The 22,921-nt window shown below is 40.2% G+C and overlaps 1 protein-coding gene across 1 annotated transcript in view; it reads right to left on the reverse strand.

Moving 5' to 3' along the window:
• The window catches only part of CREB3L2 (cAMP responsive element binding protein 3 like 2), a 90,697-nt gene that overhangs the window by 34,014 nt on the left and 33,762 nt on the right, over window positions 1–22,921 (reverse strand). Inside the window, exon 2 of the mRNA XM_042467532.1 lies at window positions 12,518–12,734. Within this exon, the coding sequence (XP_042323466.1) occupies window positions 12,518–12,734 (217 nt within the window). The remainder of the gene's footprint in view (window positions 1–12,517; window positions 12,735–22,921) is intronic.

Below are 22,921 nucleotides of genomic sequence, written 5' to 3' on the forward strand. Positions count from 1 at the left end.
TGTTCAGTGAAGGTTTGTCACTGCTTTCTCCTGAGACTGAGAGCATGTGACTTGCCCAAAGTCACCCAATGGGCTTCATGGGTGAGCTGGAAATTGAAACCTGGTCTCCAGGACTCAAATCACTATGGCACACTGGCTCTTTTATCACTTGTATTACCCTTACAAATAAATGTGACCCCACTAGCCAAAGAGTTTGCCACAAATATCTGTAGGAGAAACTGGCTTATTTGTGGAAAACAGCATAGAGGCTGAGACAATGTGACTTGCTCAAGGTCACCCAGTGGGTTTCATGACCAAGCAGGGAACTGAACCCTGGTCTCCAGAGTCACAGTCCAACACTGAAACCAATACACTACCTGGGCTCTCCCAGGCAGCCTCCCTCATAAATGCTTTGGCTCCATTATTTACTATATTGGCCTACTCTTCAATCCAGAGGTCTTCAATCTTAGCACTTCTCCAAATTATACCCCCTTAACTTTATCCATTGGCTTTAAACAGGAAGGGTCAAAGACCATGAAAAAGGTCCAGGTTCAGTCCCTGTTATCAAAAGCTTTTTCAATATCAGGAAGATTTTGAATGGAGGAGAGGAGGCTTCTCTATCCTGGACACTAGACAGTCACTGCCAGTCATAATAGACAATACTGAGGTCCAAGGAGCTATTGTACAGTTCAACATCAGGTGACATTGTTAGTTTGAGTGATGCATAGCTAATATGAGTTTTCTTGTTGACTGGATAATACATTGTCTGTATTATATTTGGTCTGTTTTCTGGCTTCACATGAAGTAGTTTTAGTTTTACTTGATGACTGAGATACAGTCATTAACATCCCATCTATATTATACAGGAAATGTTTTACACCCTTGGGGGCCATTCAGACTACAGTAAAAACCGGGTTTCAAATCGATTCTTGCATGTGAAGTTCATATTGGATCCGATTCCATCACAATCCATGTCGGGGCTTGCACAAGGAAATGCCCCATACACTGAGGTATCCAGAATCGGGCTAAAATCCGTCTTTTCTCAAAAGACCCAGGTTGCGCCAAATTTGAACTTGCCCTCGATCATGATCGGGGCAAATTAGGAAGGGATTAGAGTCAGGGGGTGGGCAGAGGTCGGAGCATTCCCTCCCATCATCAGAAGGGAGGGGGAGGAGGAAAGAGCCGAAAAAAGGGGAATCTGGATGCAAAGGGTGACAGGAGGAAAGGGGGACATCAGGGGTGACTTTTGGGCTGCAGAAGGCTGTCAGGGGTGGGGGTGAAGAAAGTGATGAAGGAGAAGGAGGAGGAGGAGGAGGAGGAGGAGGAGGAGAAAGGGGCCGTGGGAGGAAAGGAGCCATGGAGGGGATCCTAAAACGGAGCAGTAGGAGGAGGAGGATGAAGGAGCTGGGGGAAAGGATCAATGGGCATCCCTGAGGGAGGGTCTGAAGGAAGGAGGAGGAGGAGGAGGAGGATTTCCAGGGGGAATTGGGTTGCGGGGCTATGCTGGGGCATGTAGGGAAATCAGGCTGCTTATTGTCAGAGGGAGGTGGGTGGTGGTGGAGAAAGAACCACTCCACGGGAGGTGAGGGTCGGAAGGAAGGAGGATTGCCCAGGGAAGTAGGGCTGTGGGTCCAAGCTGGGGGATGTAGGGAAACCAGCCTCTTTTGACAATTTATGCACATTATTTTTGGGTGCTTGCTTGTTCTACTTTCCTCTTGCTCCTGGATTATTATTATTATTATTATTATTATTATTATTATTATTATTATTAGTGTTGTATGAGGATGCTACAGGAATGCCTGCGCTGCATTTCCCTTTTATTCCCAATTCATTCCATGGGTCTACTTTAGTTGGAGCTGACAGGTCACGCTGTCTCAGCGTCAGTGGAAGGCAATGGCAAAGCTCCTCTGAAGAGGAAAAGGGTCAGGTCAGGTCAGGTCAAAGGCAGGGCACGAACGGAGCTCACATCAGGCCCCCCCCCCCTTTTCATATTTTTTTAGAATTATTTTTGACCAAATATGCGCATGATTTGTTTTTCTTGAGGCAGATTTATAGATAGAGCAGGGCTAGCAGCTTGTACACTTTCCCTTTCCTCTGCTTGCTTCCAGCAAAGGGGAATGTTGCAAATGCAAATGTTACAAAGGGCTAGACTTACATTTCCAATGTTAGATTTTTTGCTCTTGTCAATTAGACAAAATGATACATGCTTTTGCAACTGAATTCAGAGGCAGCCCTGAATTGCTTTTAAAAGAAAGAAAAAAAAAGAATGCATGGCAATTGCATCCTTTACTGGCATTTCTGAGGTGAGGAATTTATTATTATTAATAATAAATTGTTTATTTATTGACTGCTTTTCCCAAGATCAAAGTGGTGTATTATTATTATTATTATTATTATTATTATTATCATTATCATTATTATTTCATGTGTAAGAGGCATTGTGGGGGATGCATTAGCTTGCATGGGATTGAAAATGAGAACGGGGCAGATCTGACCCAAATGCCCACACATACACACAACACACAAAAAAGAGGTTTTTAAAAAATTGACACTTTGGGGCATTTTGTGCATGGCTCTTTAAAAAAAAGGAGGGGGAGGACACTTCCGATGCCCCTGCAAAATGTCACCATGACGATTGCTTGATTGACAGCAGGCACCTTGACAGCAGGCACAGAATGCATTCGATTTAAAATGCCCCTCTTTTTGTAGTGGGCACTTGCTAACAGAGAGATTTGGGGGAGGGGCATCCAAATCAGCCCAGTTCCTTCCAGTTTTTTGATGCCAGTCTGAATGGGGCCTTGGTAAACTGATCATCCTTCCTAGAATGACAATGGTGTAGGAGATGGTTAATAAAGGATTATGCTTATAAACAAATACAAGTTATATTTTAAATATATTGTCAACCTTCCCAACTTAATTACATAATGGAACATTTAGGATCTAGTTGCCTAAGCTATGAACATATATGTATTTTGATGGAATATAATACATTAGGATGCCATCCATTATTTGTATTATTGGGATTTGTGTCTTGAACTATCTGTGATTACTAATTTTTGCTGTTTGTATGAACTGGCCATGTGCCGTAAATAAAAGTTTGAGTGATGCAAACTTACAGCAGCAGAATTCAGAGACATAGCCATGTTACTCTGGAATATCAGTAGTAAAGGGATCTTGCAGCATCACTGAAACTAATTGTGCAAAAGAAATTGTAGCATGAACTTTCATAGACCAGATTTGGTCTAGGAAATCTGAAGAAGCAGACCAAGTCTACAAATGCTAATGCTACAACTTCTTTACACCCACAGGTGTGTCAAAACTACTTCCTCGGCCCATTGGACTAAGCACAGTGGACAGCAATTTCAGGACAGGTAAATTAATTGCATTGCCATAAGTCAACAGGTGACTTAAAGGCACACGCACACACACAGAATTATCAGGGCCTAAATACCCTAAGAGCACCAGATCCTATCTGATCCTGTCACAACTCTTGCCATTAATTCCATGATATACAGGAATTACGATTTATGAGTAACATTAATACCAAAAACATTACTCAGGATTTTGTATGGTAAGGTAAGACAGTAGGTCAATGGCAGAAGTGACACCAGAAGTGTCACCAATCCAGGTGACACCAACCTTAGAGATCAGAGGCCCTTGGAATATGGAATAGATTCACCATCCTTTTGATCTCAGAGCCACTAACTGCCACAATAAAATTCCATGAAAAGTCAAATGTCTCTCTTACACCTCTTTCTCTCTTTTGTAGATTTTCTTTTTCTCCTAAGTTAAGCACCACTTTGTGCAAGCATGACTAAACTTTCACAAGATTTGGGGTAATATCCTCAACATGCAGACCACAAATTAGCCCTCCCTAGTTTAGGGATACAGTACCTGGGGGAAGAGAGGTTCTGAAGGACATGGCTCAGTTTTAAAAGAGCTGTCTACACATCTCTTTGGCCAAAGTGCATGGCAGTGTCTAAGACTTACCTAAACTTGGGCGCGTTGCAGACCGCCGAATTGCGGCGGTCTGCTGCCGGCGCCGCTTGCAGCGTCCGGGAGCCGCAGCTTCTGAACTGCGGGACTCCCGGATGCTGCGAGGAAGGAGCGCGGAAATCATGCTCCTTCCTGGGACCCGGAAGTGGCGCCGCAAAGCGCAAGGCGTGCTTTCGTGGCGTCACTTCCGCAGCGACACGTCTGGACGCTAGGCATCCAAGACGTCAAAATGGCAGCGGCCGTGTGGAACGGCTGCCGCCATTTGTTACGGACAGAGTCTTTTTTAAACTGGGACGTCCTAAGAACGTCCCAAATGGTGGTCTGTAACCCGCCTTGATAACTAAGTAAGTATCTTGCAAGAAAACAGATGGAACCAGATGATTTAGTATTTTAGCTACAGCATCCAGGAGAGATTTCTTACAAGACAAGCTTTGTCAGGCCTCAATACTGCTTCATGATTTAAAAACACATACATCAGCTACAAAAAGGCAGCAGGTGGTCATCAAGGTAAACCACAAGTCCATTGCCACAGGCGTATTTTTGGATGGGAAGGAGGGGATGTATAGCCACCTGGCCCAGCATGCCACAAACTATAATAAAACAATCATCTTCCAAAGCTATTTCCTTGATGTCCCTGGAGCTTTCACTATGCATAAGATGCTCCTTCCTTCCCAAAGTAAAATAAACCATTATTCAGGCCTATACCGCTCTCACTTCTTAAATGGACTAGCAGCTGGGCAAATTAATGACATGTCTTTGTCACCAACAGATGCAACAGTTCAACAGAAGTAGCATAAAAGAATGAGTAATAGCACATCCTTTTCTTCACACTTCTAGAAATTGCCTGTGCACTCAGGCAAGGAAACCCTCACATAGTGACCAAAAAATCATGATTTTTATCTTAAACAGTGGTTGATTACTCTTCTTTCTAAATTTACCCAGAAAGTTGGGGATGGGGGGGGGATTAATTTCCCAAAAGATTTGGTAGCACTGGCAATCTTCAGATGCCATATGGACCCAAGAGGTCCAACTAGCCCATTTTAGACAAAATTCTCTTATTACAGTAAGCTAGTAGTGGCAATGTATCCAGGATTACTGCAGTGACAGTAATTAAAAACAGGCTCCAAGCAAATCCTAGCACAGTTATCAACAGGATACTAGCCACTGTTTCAAAAGAATAGCAACATCTCCATTATTATTATTATTATTAACCTTTATTTATGAAGCGCTGTAAATTTACACAGCGCTGTACATACAATCTTTTTAGTTAGATGGTTCCCTGCCCTCAGGCTTGCAATCTAAAAAGACATGACACAGAAGGAGAAGAGAGAAAAGAAGAAGAAAAATTGAGGACCTTAAATGTCCTACATTTTGGGCTGAGTTTTGTCCTGCAGTTGTCTTACAGTTTGGTCTAGATTTTGTCCTTCATTTTGTCCCAAGTTTTAGTGGACAATTATGGCAACCCTAGTTGCAAGGACATTTAAAGGTTGCTCTTGAAACTCTAGGCTAGTGTTTGCAGTGTTTCCAGGATCATTGCAGTGATAGTGCCATGCTGGAGCTATATGCAGCCTCTGGATCCTTTTTTTAAAAGTAGGAAGAATCCTGAAGTGTCTTCCAAATCCCACAAAACTTCAAAACCTTTGTATTGAAAAAATGGTAAAATTTTGGGCAAACTACCCACAAAGCACTCTAATCAGGGTAACCAGGCATCCTCCTTTTCCCAGACATGTTCTACAATTCAGCCTTCTGTCCAGGAGGAATTCCAAAATGTCCTCCATTTTGAGCATGACTAAGCAGCATGAATTTTATATGAGTGTTTTTAACTTTTATTCTGTAATGTCCTACATCTGTCTTCAATGACCTAGATTCTATGGTGCCTTGTTCTCCTTTGGGGTTGGGACATCTGATCACCCTGCCTCTAATTATCTGACGATTCATTTATGGGACTCACTGCTGCAGAATAATAAAATGGCCTGTGGCTCAATTGTCTCTGAAAAGGTGACCAGAATGTATTTACCATTAGCATGATCCAAGGATGCACAGTATAATCATCCCACTAAAGCAGATTATATCTGGATAGCATCTGAAGGGGAAACCACCTGGAAACATTATGTATGTGTTGCCTTCAGCTCCATAAGGGGACAACAGAAGGCTAATATTAAATAAATAAATAAATAAATAAATAAATAAATAATACAATTTACCATAGTGCAAGGTGAACAACTGTTGCCCCTTGAGGACTTTCAAGATGCTCTGGCTGCCACAGTAGGTGACTGGTCCTTGGTTTAATCCAGACCTTTGTTTCTTGAAAAGATTTATTAAGAAGATGTTTGTCATTGTTTTCCTCAAAGGTTATAACTTGCCCAAGGTCACCCAGTGGCTGACCAGAGATTTAAACTCTGGATTGCAAAAGTTCTGGTCCAAGACACTAGTGGGCTTCTTCCTGTATCTTCATGAAAAAAGCAAACACCTCATGTAAGGAGCACAGCTAGTCCAGCTCATCACAATTTAGGGACACTTCAAAATGTTACTGCTTGTTCTCAGAATTCATTTCCTAAATGCAATACTCATGGGCACAGCATCACTTATTAACACCACATGCTAGACACAAATACCTATCTTAACATTGCCAACTTTTGCCCAGAAGTGGCAGGAGGGCATAGAATCAAGTCTCCTCTCTGCAACATTGTTTATGATAACACACAGGTATATTTTATTTTTGTTTGTTAAGCTTATTTGTTAAACTTATTGTTTAACATATTTTTGTTTGTATATCCTGCTTTCTCCCAGTATGGGATCCAAGGGAACAAAGAGCAGTTATTTTGGACAACTATTTTCACTGGCCCTATTTTCACTTAGGTGTGATGTAGTCCAATCTAGAGCTTGAAAAGGTGATTTCCAGAGAGCCTAGCAGGCATGGGCCATGTGGGTGGGGTCATTATAGGATGCATACCCCCACCTAAAAGTACCTTTTCCAAGCTTTGTCCAAAATATCTGGGAATATCAATTTTTCTACTCCTGCTCCATTAAAAATGATCAGAAGTAGACATATCCCTGTAGGTCAGTGACTTCCAATTACTGGCCTTCCAAGATGTTCCCCATTGGCCAAGAGGGCTGAGATTTCTGAGAGCTAAAGCCCAAAACTCCTATAAGGCCAGAGTTTGAGTATCATCACTGTAGATGAACAAAAATAAACCTCACCCCACTGTAGTCTGAGCAACCTTAGAAGCCTTTGAAAGAACCCCAGCCTAGATTTTAACATGTGGCTGTCATCCTTTCTATACGACAAGCTAATTTCTCTATGAAAAGATCTATTTTCCCTATTATACGACAGGAACTAGAATCCATTTCCAAATTTATTTGAGTTTTAAAGGAAATATTGCCCTTCGGGAAAACTGAATCCATAGGTGTGGAAGGCAGAGGAGAGGGATAACACTTAAGTTATGTATCACTACTTTAAACCCACTTGCATTTCCCAACTTCTGCAGGCCTGGAATGCAAGCATGTTTTCTAAGAGTGGCAAAAAGATGTTTAATGATTCACCAGACATATACTGTATGACTCACCAAAGAACTTGGGTGGGAGGGAGAGTGTGGATGGAGTGAATACTTGCCCACTCCTAATAGAAAACAACATGTAAATGTATTCAAAGAGACAGCAGTGTTACTCTGTTTTATCATCAGAAGGCATAAAGAAATCTAGCTACAGTCAGTATGAGACTAATGGAAAAGAATAAATTTCTAGTGTAAGCTTTCATGGACTCAGGTCACTTCTGAATCTCATAAAGTGTCCATGAAAGCATATGTTAGAAATAGGTTAATGGTAACTGAATGTTAAATAGCAAAGTTAACTAATGGGTGCACAACAAAAAACACAGTAATTTTAAAGTCAACTACATAAGTGGGAGCAGAAGATGGTCCATTACATTACATCCAATATCAGAGGCTTTATTCCTCTTAATACCATTTTCTAGGGCAGTGCTAATCAAAGTAGTGGTCGCTGGACCAGTGTCAGTCCTGGATCCACTGGCTGCTGGTCCCTGTAAAGCTTGCAAACAAGCAAAAACATAATTGTAGCCCATGGGCATAAATATAGTACTGGGCCCTGGAATATAAGGGAGGGGGTGTCCTTCCCTCACATCAGGTAGCTTGGAAAGCCCTCTTCTAAGTAACACAAGGGTGGGGGGCACAAGTCCTGATCACAGTCTTCAAAAAGCATCCAGCTGGACACTGTCAGAAGACAATACTGAACTAAGTATACTTTTGGTCTGATTCAACACAGGTTATCTTGTTATCTTTACTGTATTTTATTTCATTATAAGCTGCTTTGAGGCTCTTTTTGAAGCCAAAAATCAACATAAAATCAACATTTGTTAAAAAAATCAAAGCAGGGTGATCATTTAGGGGAGCAACTGCCTTACTGTATCAGACCTAGATCTATCAATCTCTGTCCAACAGCAGTCAGGATGATGCTTCTGAAGGCTCTCAAGACAGGTTGATAGAAACCTAGAACTATTTCTTGAAAAGACAAAATATGATTCACAGGCCACATGCAGCTCTAGGGCACATTTTTGAAGCCTCCCAACATTTTCCCCAAGCCCCCTCCAAAAAAACTTTAAAGGGGGAATTGCTCCTTCTGCAAGAATGCAGGAACAACCATTTTACATCAATGAATGTTCCGGGCCCACCAAGCTTCATCCTCAAAAACCTAGATGTTGACATCTGTTCACTGATGGTTTCAAATTTTCCATGTGGGGTGGTGCTATGAGTACTGGGAGGCAGAAAATTGGCACCTAGACTCACACTGAACTGGAGGATCCAGTCCTTCCCTCCCTCTGACCTTCTCATCTCTCTATTTCCCTTGACTGTGCCAATCTCTATCTAGTCTTGTCCTTCACTACTCCTGATTTGCTTTTTAACTTCCTCAGCCTCCTTGTCTTTTAGCAATTTTAACATACAGTTCTATGGAACCAGTGCAAACCCGCTGAATGACACAACTATTATTGAGAAGTTACTTTTTCTGAGCATTTTAAATCATCCCCTCCCTGGCCCAGGGCTCAGTGAGGCTAACAACATATTTGGTATTCTATCCACCACTTCCCAGTTCTGGCCATTACAGCAATTCTAATTTAAAATAAAATCTTATACTGGTTCATGAAGATGCAAAGGCTCAGGCTTTGCTCAACTTGGGGCAGGGGATATCCAACATTTATTATATCTATATATTCCACTTTTCAGAGAAGATTGATTCCCAAAACTTTGGTTCAAAACAAAATGCACACAAAAATGCAGCCATAAATTAGCTATATTTAAAAATGGAAGGACAGGACTTTTGGTCTCTGACAGCTGGTAACATACCACAGGTTTATAGGCTGTTTTTCCAGCAAGTATGGCTTCAAAGAGTTCCAGAGGGAGCCAGGGGTTGGCTGATAAATTCTATAGGCCCAGAGATCCTAAGGGGACAAACACTAACACCACGTCTTTGCATGCCTTTGCAAATCTGTTCTAATTTACAGATGGCGTACATAAAACAGAGAGGCTTCATAGTCAATCAGCTAACCAATAAACTGCTCCACCACAAGTTTGTCTAACTTCATTTTAAAGCCATCTAAACTAGTGGTTGTTTCTATATTAAGCAACAGAGTATTCCCAAAGATAGTTATGCATTGTGTAAGGTAGTTCTTCCTCCTGAACAGACAGTCATATCCACTGCAAAATAAATAAATAAAAATATTCCAATATTATGATGGAGAGAAACAAATTTCTCTCTCTCCACTGTTATAAACCTCTCCTGTTCTCCCCCCGGAGTTGCTCACCACTGTTAAGATAATCTTCCCCCAAAATTACAGAAAAAAATGCTCCAAGTTATTGATAATTTCTGCTGATTCTCTCCTCCCAATCCCCACACCATTTCGCCTTTGATTGGCATTGTTATATCCATTTTTCCAATGATATAACTAAAATGTGTGATCTAGCTGCACTTTAAGGTTCATATAAGTACCTTGCTAACTGGGGCTGGCTACAGGAAACACATAACTCGCTTGTTGCAGCAGCTCCACTGGTTGCTGGTCCACTTCTGGGCACAATTCAAAGTGTTGGTGATGACCTATAAAGGCCTATCTGGCTTGGGTCCAGGCTATTTGAAGGCCTTTAACTCCCTTTATGCATCCATTAGAGCTCTAAGACTATCTGGAGAAGCCCTTCTTTCTCTTCTGCCACCTTCTCAGGCTTGTTTGGTGGGAAAGAGGGCCTTCTCAGTGGCTGTTCCCAGTCTTTGGAATTCCTTCCCTAGGGAGGCCAGAATAGCTCTCTCCTTACTCTCCTTCCATCAATACATTAAGGTCCTTACTCATTGCATATGCCATTTTTAAGCTGATGTTGCTGTCTGAAGACCTACATAAAAGGTATAGACATTACATGTATTTTTGCTTATTCAAAAATGCAATACAAGTCATGAAAATATTTTTGTGCCATCAGTCTTTTAGAAACTGAATGAGGTGGACTTTTAATGATGCGCTGTGAAATTTTGTGGTTTGTATAGTCTTTTAATGAATTCTAATGTTGAGAATGTTTAACATTTAAACATTATAAATAATTTAGCTCTTTTTAAATAACTTCAGTATTTATACATTTATCAAAGTTTTTGTATAATTTCTGTATTGTTTGAAAAATGGTGTTAGCTGTCTTGAGTCCTATTATTGGGGGAAAGGTGAGATATAAATGAATAAGACAGCAACAATAACAATACATTAAGATTCTTTGCACATGCCATTTTTAAGCTGATGTAGCTTTTTGAAGACCTACATAAAAGGAATAGACATTATAAAAAATAAAATAAAAGCAATAGACATTATGTGTGTTTTTGCTTGTTCAAAAATGCAATAAAAGTCATCAATTAATATCTGGAACTCTAGAAAGAAAGATAATTGATAGTTCAAATTAGGAATGTGTGTATTTTTAAAAATAAAATTCTTGTTATATAAAACTGCACTACTTTTTAGCAGCACATATGGTTTACAAGTTTCACACTTGCTTACGAATTCACAGATGCCCACGAGGGCTACAGAACTGCAGGAGATCACCAAAATATTCTCTTTAACCTCCTTCCTTATAACATTTTAATTTCTTCCCTTATACAACTCTTCAACGTGGTCCTTCCCACAATCTTAACTTAGGTATTAAGTTCTTTTACTGAATGTGAATTTTTACAGCTTCTTCCCATAGGACGCTTTACAGTGGAGAGCCATGAAATATGTACATGTTAATAAGGAGATGCAGTGGCTAAGTGGTTAAGATGCCAATTCTGACAACTGGAAGATCGGATGGTTCACAATTCGAGGCCCGAGTGCTGCATGATGGGGTGAGCTCCTGTCACTTGTCCCAGCTTCTGCCAACCTAGCAGTTCAAAAGCATGCAAATACGAGTAGATAAATAGGTACCACTTCACTGGGAAGGTAACAATGCTTGGTGCAATCATGCTGGCCACATGGCCACCACAGTAGCCTTCAGACAAAGCTGGCTCATCTGCTTAATAATGGAGATGAGTACTGCCCCCTACAGTCGGTTACGACTAGACATTCATGTCAAGGGACTACCTTTACCTTTACTTAGGAACCATTACAAATACATACCTTGTAAACCTGGCTTTTAAACACCTTATAAAAAGGAGTACTTCATGAATTCAATATACATTAAACAGAGGTGGAGAACCTGCATCTCAAGAGCTACATGCAGATCTCTGCTTACTTCCATGCAAATCTTTACCGAGTTTCAATCTTAAACTGCTTTGACTCTGGCTTTATTCACTAAGAGGATGCAAATGCCAATAGCTGTCAGCTAAGGCACTGTGGCCTTTCTCCACCATGAAAAATCATGTGGCAGCCAGGCAAAACAACCAGATGCCTAATGGTCACACCATCATATGCAAGAGCCATACAATCTACCCCTGTCTTCAAAATGTGCAATACTTCAAACAGTATTTCTCAATTCTATCCTCATCCTCCTTACAAACACCCCACTTCTCTGTCTGGTGTGAAGTTCTAGAGGTTCAGATTACAACTCTGAAAGGCTTAGCCTCCTGTAGGTAAACATTATTGGAGGCTCATGACATTCTTCTGTATTTAAGTTTATATCCAAATACACAAGTGGAGTAGAAGCAAGCCTTAACATTCCAACAGGCAAGCCAGTTCACAGCCAAAGGATAAGATGTAGTTATATCCCAAAATACTGTTAACTTGCAAAACACCTCTCTTGTTTTGTTTGGCTTCAGCTTCATTCAAAAACTGCTTTTTCTGATTCAGACTGTGGTTTCTATTGTTACCCTTCACAGACAGACCAATAGATCATATAAATCCTAACTAGGAGTGGTGGAAGAAAGGTTATCTGCCAATTAGCACCCACAGAAACACATTACCACAATATCCCAGGCTATTAGCACTCCTTTATCCAAGTCTAGTACTCTGACCAGTTATCATTTTGAGAAAATCCACAATAATAATCTTAGTCACAGACATCTGCTGGCAAAATTCAGTATGTTCTTTTACCTTCATTGAAATTGTCATCAGCTGAAATATGGGTGAGTGGAGACTGGGGTCGAGAGTCGCCACAAAGTGAGTAGCTATGCTCAGCCTGAATGAGGGGAGCTGGAGAAGCCGGAGACAGCTCCACTTCCATCATCTCATTTTTGTCAGACAGGAAAGGGTCATTCAGGAGCTGACCCAAAACATCCTGGGAAAAGTCATCGAGGAGCTCGGTGAAGTGCTGTGAAAAGAATGAAAAAAAAATCTGACAAAATGCTCCAAGATGGTACAAAGACAATCACACAAATGGTACCTATGCAACAAAAGCCACTATCACAGACCTTTTGATTCCAGAGTCTTTGGAAACCAAAGTCATTGAGCAGTCATTTCCTAGTTGGCCCTCCACATTTGTGGCTTTGACTTTTGCGGATTTGATTATCTGCAGATTTGATTCATTTGTTTTCTCTAGGAATCTCTAGATCCTCCAGCATGACTCTGTGTCCAACATTCACCAGACATTGCGCTGAAGGAGCTAGAGATTCCTAAAGATGCTTGTCTAGGCATTTGTAGATCCTCCAGCACACCCTGCAGATGTTGACCATAGAGTTGTGCTGGAGGACCTACAAATGCCTAGAGAAGTGTTTTCTCCACTAAAATAAAGTGGTTTTTATTTGTGTTTTTTCCACTTTCATAGGGAATCTGCATCCCTAACCCTTTCCAAGATCTAGGTAAAGGTTTCCCCTTCAACATGATTATCAAATCATGTCTGATTGTATCTCATCTCTGTTACTAAGCTGAGTGAGCCAGCGTTGTCAAAAACCACTCTGTGGTCATGTGGCCAGCACAACAGCACAGAACAGTTACCTGCCCACCAAAGTGGTACCTATTTATCTACTTACACTTTTATATGCTTTCGAGTAGCTAGGTTGGCAGAATCTGGGACCAGTGACAGAACCTCACTCTGTCACATTGTACTGTATTGTTAAATCTACTCTATAATGTAATCCTTCTTCATTCATTTAAAGCACATACATGGCAGCAGGCCCTGATCCTGACCTATATGTATATCAATTGTTTATTTGTGGACTTATCAGTGTGATACAGGGTCCTCCCATTTTGCAGAGTTGATGACACATACAGTTCATAGATTCACAAGATCTCTGCTGATAGTCTAAATTAATGAATGTAGGCCAAGATGCCTTGTCATTAAGATCCTGCTTCCCCTCTTGTGTACATTTAGCCTATGCACTTTGAGCAGTGACTATGGGTCCTATTAATCAATCTTTCTTAAAATTCACCTTATGCCATGTTAGACCAGATGTAGACAATCTCTGGCACTCCAGATGCTTTTAATCTACAACTCCCATTAGTCATGGCCAGCATATCCAGTGAAGAAGGATTATGAGTTGTTGTCATACAACATCTGGAGAATTATAGCTGCTCAGTACTTAGATACTTTGTGAAATACTTCATTTTCTCACATCTTAAACTACAGACTGCTTAACTGGGTGAATCAGAGTTCTAGCACTGGAGGAAAGAATACATGTTCTCAATTCACTTTGCATAGGATGAAATGGTCCAGTAAACACAGGTTAAGTTGCAAAACAGAAGCATCCTACCACGATACTACATGCTGGGCTATTGATACGTTTAACCTGCATGTCCTGGGCTGGTTTACATGTTGTTGTATGGTTTAAAGTCATTTCTGACTTATGGTGACCCTAAGGTGAATCTATCATGTGGCTTTCTGGGGCTGAGAGTGTGTGTGTTGCTCAAGGTGGCCCTGTGGGTATCTATGGCTGAATGGGGAATCAAACCCTGATCTCTAGAACCATAGTCAAATGCTCAAACTACTATACCATGTTGGCTCTTGGTTGATATACAGTATACACATATATGTGTGTGCATGTGTGTGTGTGAGTTCTATAAACTTCACTACTGTATGACTCACATTTTGCGGTGATTTGGATCAAGTGTTGTCACTGAAAAGTCTGTATGGGAACTCTGTAGCCAAGATACACACTGTACACAATTGCTTGCAACTTTGTCTTTGCATTCCTTCTTTTTTAGAGTTTGCCCTTGGTTTTCAGTAACTTTACCAGAAAAGTACACAGTCTGGTATTTGATTAAGCTTATTTACCAAAAACTCATTGAGCTTACACTGACCTAATGTTCCATATCTTATGTGGTAGAAGAGGAACAGACTTGTTTTTTGTTGTTCAGCAGAAAGCACAGGATAACAATGTGTAGAAAGAGCAGAGAAGCCATTTTTAGCAAAATATTAGAAACTTCCTGACAAGCAAAAAACCTTAGACAGTGGAACTGACTGCTCCTTTACAGAAGGTTTTTAAGCAGAGGTTACACTGAGTAGTACTTGGATGGGAGATTGCCAAGGAATAACAGGTTCTGATGGCTATATTTCAGAGGAATGCAATGGCAAACTACCATTGATTACTCCTACCAAAACCATATGAAATTCATGAGGTCTCCATAAATAGACAAGCAACTTGAAGGCACATAGAAACAAGGATGTGGTACTTGCAACTTCCCTGCAATAAACATGGGACTGGGCTAAACGTCATTCATGATTCGGATTTAATAGTAAACTCCATGATCAATTTAAGAAATAAAACTTTGTTTAAAATATATTAACTGCAAAGATGAAGAGAAATAGCTTGTGGCCAAATTTATGCCAAAAGCACACACACACAAAAGGAGTAAGGTCAGCAGCAACATTATGAAGCAAATTTTGATGTTGCCAAGATTGTCTAAGGAGAGACAAAACGAATGACGAAGCATATGTCATCCAGCCAAGCAAAACAAAATACTATAGGATGTGCTGTCAAAACACCATATTCTCCACATACGCAATATGTATCATAGGGTCTGTGGTCTTTCAGAAGAAAAAGGGTGGACATTCAGAAGTGCAGCTCTAGGGGAAACATGTTTTTCTAGCTTTTCCTTAGTCACACATCCCCAAAAAAAGAATATGTTTTTCACAACAGCCTGGGGCTTGCTTACTTTATACAGAAAGCAAAGCAAAACAGCCACATATATAAGCAGACATTAAGATAACATGTAATAACAAAGTGTCACATTTTCCATACCAATAATCAAGTCCTCATCCCTACATACTTAATGATACATAACTGTATTTATGCATATTGTTCCCCAGTTCTCTTTGCCTGCCCTTCCATCCCTTGGCTCAGCTTCTGATGTCACTGCCTTTTCTGAATTACAGATTTCCCAAATCTTTGGGGTAGAAAACCATCTTTGTGGGGATTATTTTATTGTCTAAAGTATCATTACTTAAATGTGTTGCTTTTTGTTTAATTTATAAACATATGTTCATTGAGTTGAAAATAGAACAGTGATTTCCCAACTTTGGCTCACAGAATCCCAACCACTAGCCAAGGTAACTGAAGCTTTTGGGATCTGAAGTCCAAAACACCTGGAGGACCTGAGTTTGGGAATCACTGGCTTAGGAGGCCCATGTGAGGTCCCCATCCAAGAAACCAGAAGAGCTGCAGCACACTGATAGAAGCAAGTTGGGAAAGATGTTAAAGCCTTTGCAGGAAAAAAAATGTTGCAAGCCTAATTCACCTAAACCATTTTGATCAAAACCTAACTAGTTCACATTCACAAAAACCAGAGATGAGAACACAGCTGCGATCCAAAAGATGTGCTTCTTTGAATGTTGTAACGAAGTCTGTCAATTGCAAATTACTGTATGCACAAAAATCCATATTCTGCAAAGCTGCTCGTAAAATAAGCATTATGGGGAGATGTACACAAAACTGCTTTGTTATGGGAGAAGGAACGTGAATATCGTTTAAGAAGTGCATTAAAATAGGCATATTTGGGCAGTGAGTTACAAAAACACACACATACAAAAGAAATGCACATGAAAACATGTTTTCATGCAAATTTTTAAAATTTTCCTAAATCCATGTGGAAATGGGACTTAGATTTAACTGTAGAAAATGGATTAACTGTTCAAATTGTACCCAATGGATTTGTCCTTTCCCACATTTCATTAAACTAAGCTGAAAGCAGGCAAACAAGATTTGCAGTGACAACCATATAATAACAACCTTAAAGACAGGTGTGCAGTGGTCCAGAGAAAACCGCCAACACAAGATTCAAATAGGAATTGGGGATGGATGGGTAGGAAGAAAGCAATAGAGAACTGGAAAGCAGCAGAACCAAGACTAGGAAACAGGCTCTGTACCTTGGGACCATTCCATAATCTCTCCCACAACTCCGTGGAAGAAAGCAGAATTTGTGCCATTGCCTCTCTGTGGCAAAACAATTAATTTTAATAGGCACGGAGTGACAACATTTGCACAGAAACAGTTGTGGAATCATCTGCTTCTGTCATATTCTATATGTCCAGCTTTACCACCTTTGTCCGTTATCCCTTTTCAACCTTCTTTATTTTACAGTAAGCCCTGATTCACAGGAATTTAACAGCATTGTAACTACCTAAAGTCAAACTATACAGCTGCCATTTCAACTTCAAACTATTGTTTCAGATCCTGGCTTCTTTTCCTTGTAACCATAGTTTGATAGTTTAGACACAGCAGGAAACTGAGGCTAATTAAACCAGGAATTCTTCAACTGCAGTACAACAAGAAAGAAGGAGGAAAGAATGAGAATGAAAAACATGGGCACAAGTCAGGATAAAAATCAAACAAATAAGTACTCTTTCAGCTTAATAACCCAAGATACGTGCGTATGAACTGGATCACTCTCCACAGTGCTTATGCTGCAGAAGAATTTTTAAAACAAACAGCACTTGACTATTCCCAGCCTGTAATAACTTCTTAATGTTAATGTATCCAGGTTAATTAATGCATAAGATCTAATTGAAAGCCTATGCTAAGAAAGACCTTATTGAGTGGTACAAATGGTCTCTAGCACTCTGTAAAAGGATTTTAAAAATGGGGGGAAAACGAGGAGAGAATGAAAAGGGAAGATGTCATTCTTATTCTGTTCCAGAGATTAAAAATATCACCTCAGCTATGAAATTTAACAACAAAGACGGAAGTGATTTTAAAGGATGTGATATAGTGAGGACTGACTGATACTTATGTTAATAGTGAATAAGTGTAAAGAGAAATTATAGGAATACATATGATGTGTAGTTATATTTAAATTTTTTAATTTGTCTGTAATGTGTTGTATGATGTTTTATAAGTGTGAAAATAAAAATTAAATTAAAAAAAAGAAATTTAACAACAAAGACATTGGCTTCACAGTGAAATGCTTGCTTTGTCTGACAATGCAGGTTTCACTAGCCATCTTAAGCAGAGAGCATTTAGACACTGGCAGAACTGTTCTCGCATATACACACTCCATGCATTAGTGAATCTGTGAGGAAGACATGTGATCATGCTCACTACCTATGTCCTCAACAATATTGACATGCCTTTTGACCATTCACCTCCCATGGTCATGCAACAACTGACATGAGCAAGTCCTTTTCACACTATTACAAGGAGTGTAGCTTGTGGATGCATTAGGGGTTATAGCTTCCCAGCTCCTTTCTCACATGTTCAGCAAATATGGGAGATATCTGAGAAAAAGAGGGTACCACGAGAAGAGATCACCATTACAGTGTTCTAGTGGGACAGGAGATGTGTGTGTGTATATATGTGTGTGTGTGCATTGTGTATATACAAACATATAAAGGTAAGTGTCTAAAATGCCTTAACCAGGTTGGCTACATGCAGGCTATTTGTTAAACAGATTAAGAGAGCACTAAATGCACCATATCTGCAGCTTGAAAATGTTATAAGAGGTTGTAACACTAAGCAAACATCAGTGTCAGTTAATGCCCTAAGACAGAGGTCTTGATCACCTCAAGCTGCTGTGTACAGAAAGCCAGAGTTAAAAGTCCAGGTCAGTCTAACCTGACACTGCCAATTCCAAAAATCATGAAGGCAAACCCAATCTATACTGCAAAAGCTCAAAAGGATCTGATGGTGATGCTTCTGCCAGGGATTGGTTGAGCTGCTCTGATATCACAGCAAGCAGAAAGGTCTCTTGGCTGTCTTCCGGGTTTTTCCCAGAAAAAACCTGGGAAGGAGTGTGGGGAAAGAGATGAACTATGACACTAGCAAAGGGGAAGGTAGAATCCTTAATTTTGTCATTCAAATATGTTAGAACAGTCTGCCCTGAACTGATGCTCTCCTGACGTGCAGAACTACAGTTCTCAAAAATGGGGCAATGGGATATAGTCCAAAATCTAGAGGGCACTAGGGTTGATGAAGGCTGCATTTGATCATGGAGTTTACTCTGTAAAGAAAGTACCAGCTTCAATACATGTTGTGCAAATAGATGATGCTCTTCTTATTTAACTACAGTTAGAGGATTTTTAAAAAAAGATTGGGCTTTGCCTCCCCAAAGTCCATATGTCAATCCCTTTGATTAATAATTATTATGGAGGGGGGGGGGATTCCAACCCCTGGAACAGCAAGGAAGGAAAAAAGGAGCTTAGAAAATACACCTTGGCTGCATACCAGCTGGAGCTTCCAGCAACAGGTCTGTCTGACCAGCCACATACCACATACCGTGCCTTTCAGACAAAACATTCCTTTCTTTGAGCCTGCCTCTGGCATAAAAGGTTATTTATGTCTGATTGCAAGAATCCCCATGGAGCAGACTAGGGCTTACACTTTAGTTAACCCTCTACTCTTGACTTTACCGCATGAAGGCTCTGGAGCAGTCTCATGTGCGCCATAAGCTATTTTATAACAAAAGCAAAACTGGTACTACAGAAGCAGCAACAGGAAGCCTGCTTGGTATTGTGAAGTATTCAAAGGGGGTGGAGAATCTGAAATAAATCTCACCTATTTTACCTTGCCTAAGAAAAATGCTAATTAAAAAATCCAGAATCTTTACTGGGCCCTTTATTGAGCTATGTAAAATACAGAGCACAATTAATAACTATGCAGTTCTTTACAATTAAACCAGTTTGTCCTACAGATATCTGTGGCAAACTCTTTGGTTAGTGAAGTCACCTTTATAAGAGTAAAATGAGTGATACGAGAGCCAGTGTGGTGTAATGGTTTGAGTGCTAGAGATCAGGGTTCAATTCCCAGCTCGGCCATGAAACCCACTGGGTGACCATGGGCAAATCACACTCTCTCAGCCTCAGGGGAAAGCAATGCCAAACCTCCTTTGAACAAATTTTGATGAGCTAACCCTGTGATAGGTTTGCCTTAGGGTTGATATAAGTTGGAAACTTGAAGGCACACAACAAGAAGTATAACCTTAAGGTTTGTGCTTTTCCTTCTCAAGACTCTATAATGAAACAGATTTGGAGTGGAACATATTTCAAATAGAGACTGCCTAGGGCCACCCTGCCCATGACACAGATTGGCACCAATACTGGAGATAATACGTGCTCCTTCACAAAAGCCTTTGTGTATCACCCTCTCATCTTCTGGACCTGCACTCTTAACAGCACTCTTAATTTAAGAATTTAAACAAAGCAGCATTATTTCCACATTTCAGCTGGAGCAAGCTATCAGCCTCCCATTCTTTCAGTCTGCACTCATAATTTTAGGATTTAGATTTAAAAAAAAACATTAATTCCACACTCCAGCTGTAGCAAACTATCCACCCAAATGCTGGATCCAGTTCCTCTCTGCTGAATTAGAATGTCTAGTCAGGAGTTCACAACTTTTAGTAGTCTTGAAGCCCAGATTCCGGGCCAAAACCAGTCCCCTTGGCTCTTCCTCTTGGCCTTGGCTTTTGTGCTAGACCTTCATGCATGTTGAGGGACAATCCCCTGTTCTCCCCCACAGCAGGTTCAAGTTTCTAATCCTGGTTCACTGGCAAACTGCAGTTCAGACATCATCTGCACCGGACATCATTTTTATATCTATGCCCCAGACACAGAACCTTCTAATAGTCTTGCATTCATTGCATTGCTAACTAGCTAGCAAATGTCATTTATGGCTTCATTCTGACAGAATTCCAAGCGCCACCCACCTTCTTCCCACAAAGCTATGAGGGGTATGAGTCATGCAGAACTGAGCTTGACAGCAAAGAGTGGGATGAACTGAATCCCTTTGGGGGATTTTCTCCCTTCCCACAGACGTTCTCTACTTAAAGCTGTGCCATCCTAAACATGTTTAATCAGAACTAAAGAACACCAAAGTCAACAGGATTTACTCCTAGGTACTCAGGACAAGAGGCTACTGTCAGAAAAGAACACAGAGAAACAGAATGGGTCCCAATTGACAAACAGGTCAGACACGCATCTTATCACCCTCCCTGTTCAACTTACATGCAGAACACATTGTAAGAAAAGCAGGCTAGGGCACAGAAGAAGAAGGAGTAAAAATAGGAGAATCTAAATAGGAGGAACAATCTAAGATACGCAGACGATACCATAACATTAGCAGAAAACCTCACAGACCTGGAACAACTACTGAGAAAGATCAAGGAAGAAAGTAAAAAGTCTGGCTTACTGTTGAACATAAAGAGCAGTAATGAATGTAAAAATAATGACCGCAGAGAATCTACACAAATTCAGCCTAGACAATGAGGAAATAGAAATACTAAAAGAATCCACATACCTGGGATCAAACATTTAAAGGAACAGAGACTGCAGCCAGGAAATCAGAAGATTAAGAATAAGGGCACCTATGAAAAAACTAGAAAACATCCTATGATGCAAAGATATATACAACTGAGCATAAAGGTTAGAATCATACAAGCCATTGTATTCCCTATTACTATGTATGAATATGAGAAATGGACAGTTAAGAAAGAAGATAGGATGAAGAATGGTGAGGATTCCATATACAGCCAAAAAGACAAACAAATGGGTCCTAGAGCAGATCAAGCCAGAAATCTCCCTGGAAGCCAAGATGACAGGCTGTCATACTTCAGACATATCACAAGAAGGAAGGACTCATTAGAAGAAACAATAATGCTGGAAAAGGTGGAGGGAAGTAGAAACAGAGGAAGGCTACGCACTAGATGGATTGACTGTATTAAGGAGCTCATGGGTATGGGTTAGCAGGAACTAAGCAGAGCAGTGGCAGACAGGGAGTCTTGGAGATGTCTCATTCATAGGGTCATCATGGGTCATGATCGACTCAAGCGCTGTTAACAATAACAAATGTACAGTGGACTCTTGTTATATGCTGGGGTTTGGTTCCAAGATCCCCCACGAATAACAAAATCTGTGCATGCTCAAGTCCCATTAAATATAATGACATAGCAAAATGGTGTCCCTTATAAAAAATGGAAAAATCAAGGTTTCATATTTGAAATTTATACTTTTTTGAACATTTTCAAACCGTGTATGCTTGAATCCATGTATAAGAAGAGCCGACTGTTTAGGACTACAGCTTCAACCCTGCAAAGTCACCACTGGAAGCAGTGGTGGGAAATCATGAATTCTCCACCAGTATTAAATGGATCTCTTTCTACTTGGCTATCTGAAAACATACACACACACCAAGTATGCTTTTTATGGTAATCTAAGACAGAATTCTCTACCACCTATATCAACATGTAATTTTTCTACAAAACAATTAAGAATGGTATACATCAGATCCAGACTGATATTTACAATGAAAAGACTGTGTGACGAGTTGGTTATCACAAATCAACCTAGAGCCAGTTAGTTTTCTTTGGAAATGGACTCTACACAGTAAATTGTAAGCTAAAGCTTGCCTCACCTAAGTGCAATGTGTATTTTATGTTTAACCAGTATTTGCTCTGAGTGGGAGATGTTATTTTCTGAGTAAAATTATCCTATTATTTCCACAAATTTCGCTGACCAATGAAACAACCAGTGGGAAGGAGGAAGGAGAGAACTGATTACAACCATTGATCTTAGAAGCTGCAGTTGATAAGTGTTTCTGTTGACATGCCCGATGACAGGACTGTAGGTAAAGACATTTCTTAATTTCTCAGTCATGCTTTTATTTAGTAAGAACACACTACAAAAGTACACGTCATCCTCAGCTTACCTTAAAACTTAAGTTTTGCACTGACATTCCTTCAGGAAAGAATCAGGGCTAAACCAGACCTGATATTATTCACTTCTTAAACATTTGTGGCTTCAGGCCTAGGTGTACTTGATTCAAACAATATGGCCAAGTGCACAAATGGCATTTACCCTAGGCATAAGGAATCAGAATCTGGAAGTTATGTGCTAAAAACAATTATTTTTATATTGTGTTACTTTGGAGAAGGTAAGCAGTCAGAATTATGTTACTTTTGAAAACAAACAACTGATAGGAAATTACATATTTTTAGTGTGACACAATTTTTCCTTATTGTTCTGTGGATAGATTGTTCTGAAGCTATGACTTTGACAGAGCAATGGAAGAATTTGGGGGCATTTCTTAAAAAGCAATAAAATGGTAATGCATTAGTAACACGTCACTAATAAGTAAT

Source organism: Sceloporus undulatus, chromosome 5 (genome assembly GCF_019175285.1).
Source record: "Sceloporus undulatus isolate JIND9_A2432 ecotype Alabama chromosome 5, SceUnd_v1.1, whole genome shotgun sequence".
NCBI lineage: Eukaryota > Metazoa > Chordata > Lepidosauria > Squamata > Phrynosomatidae > Sceloporus > Sceloporus undulatus.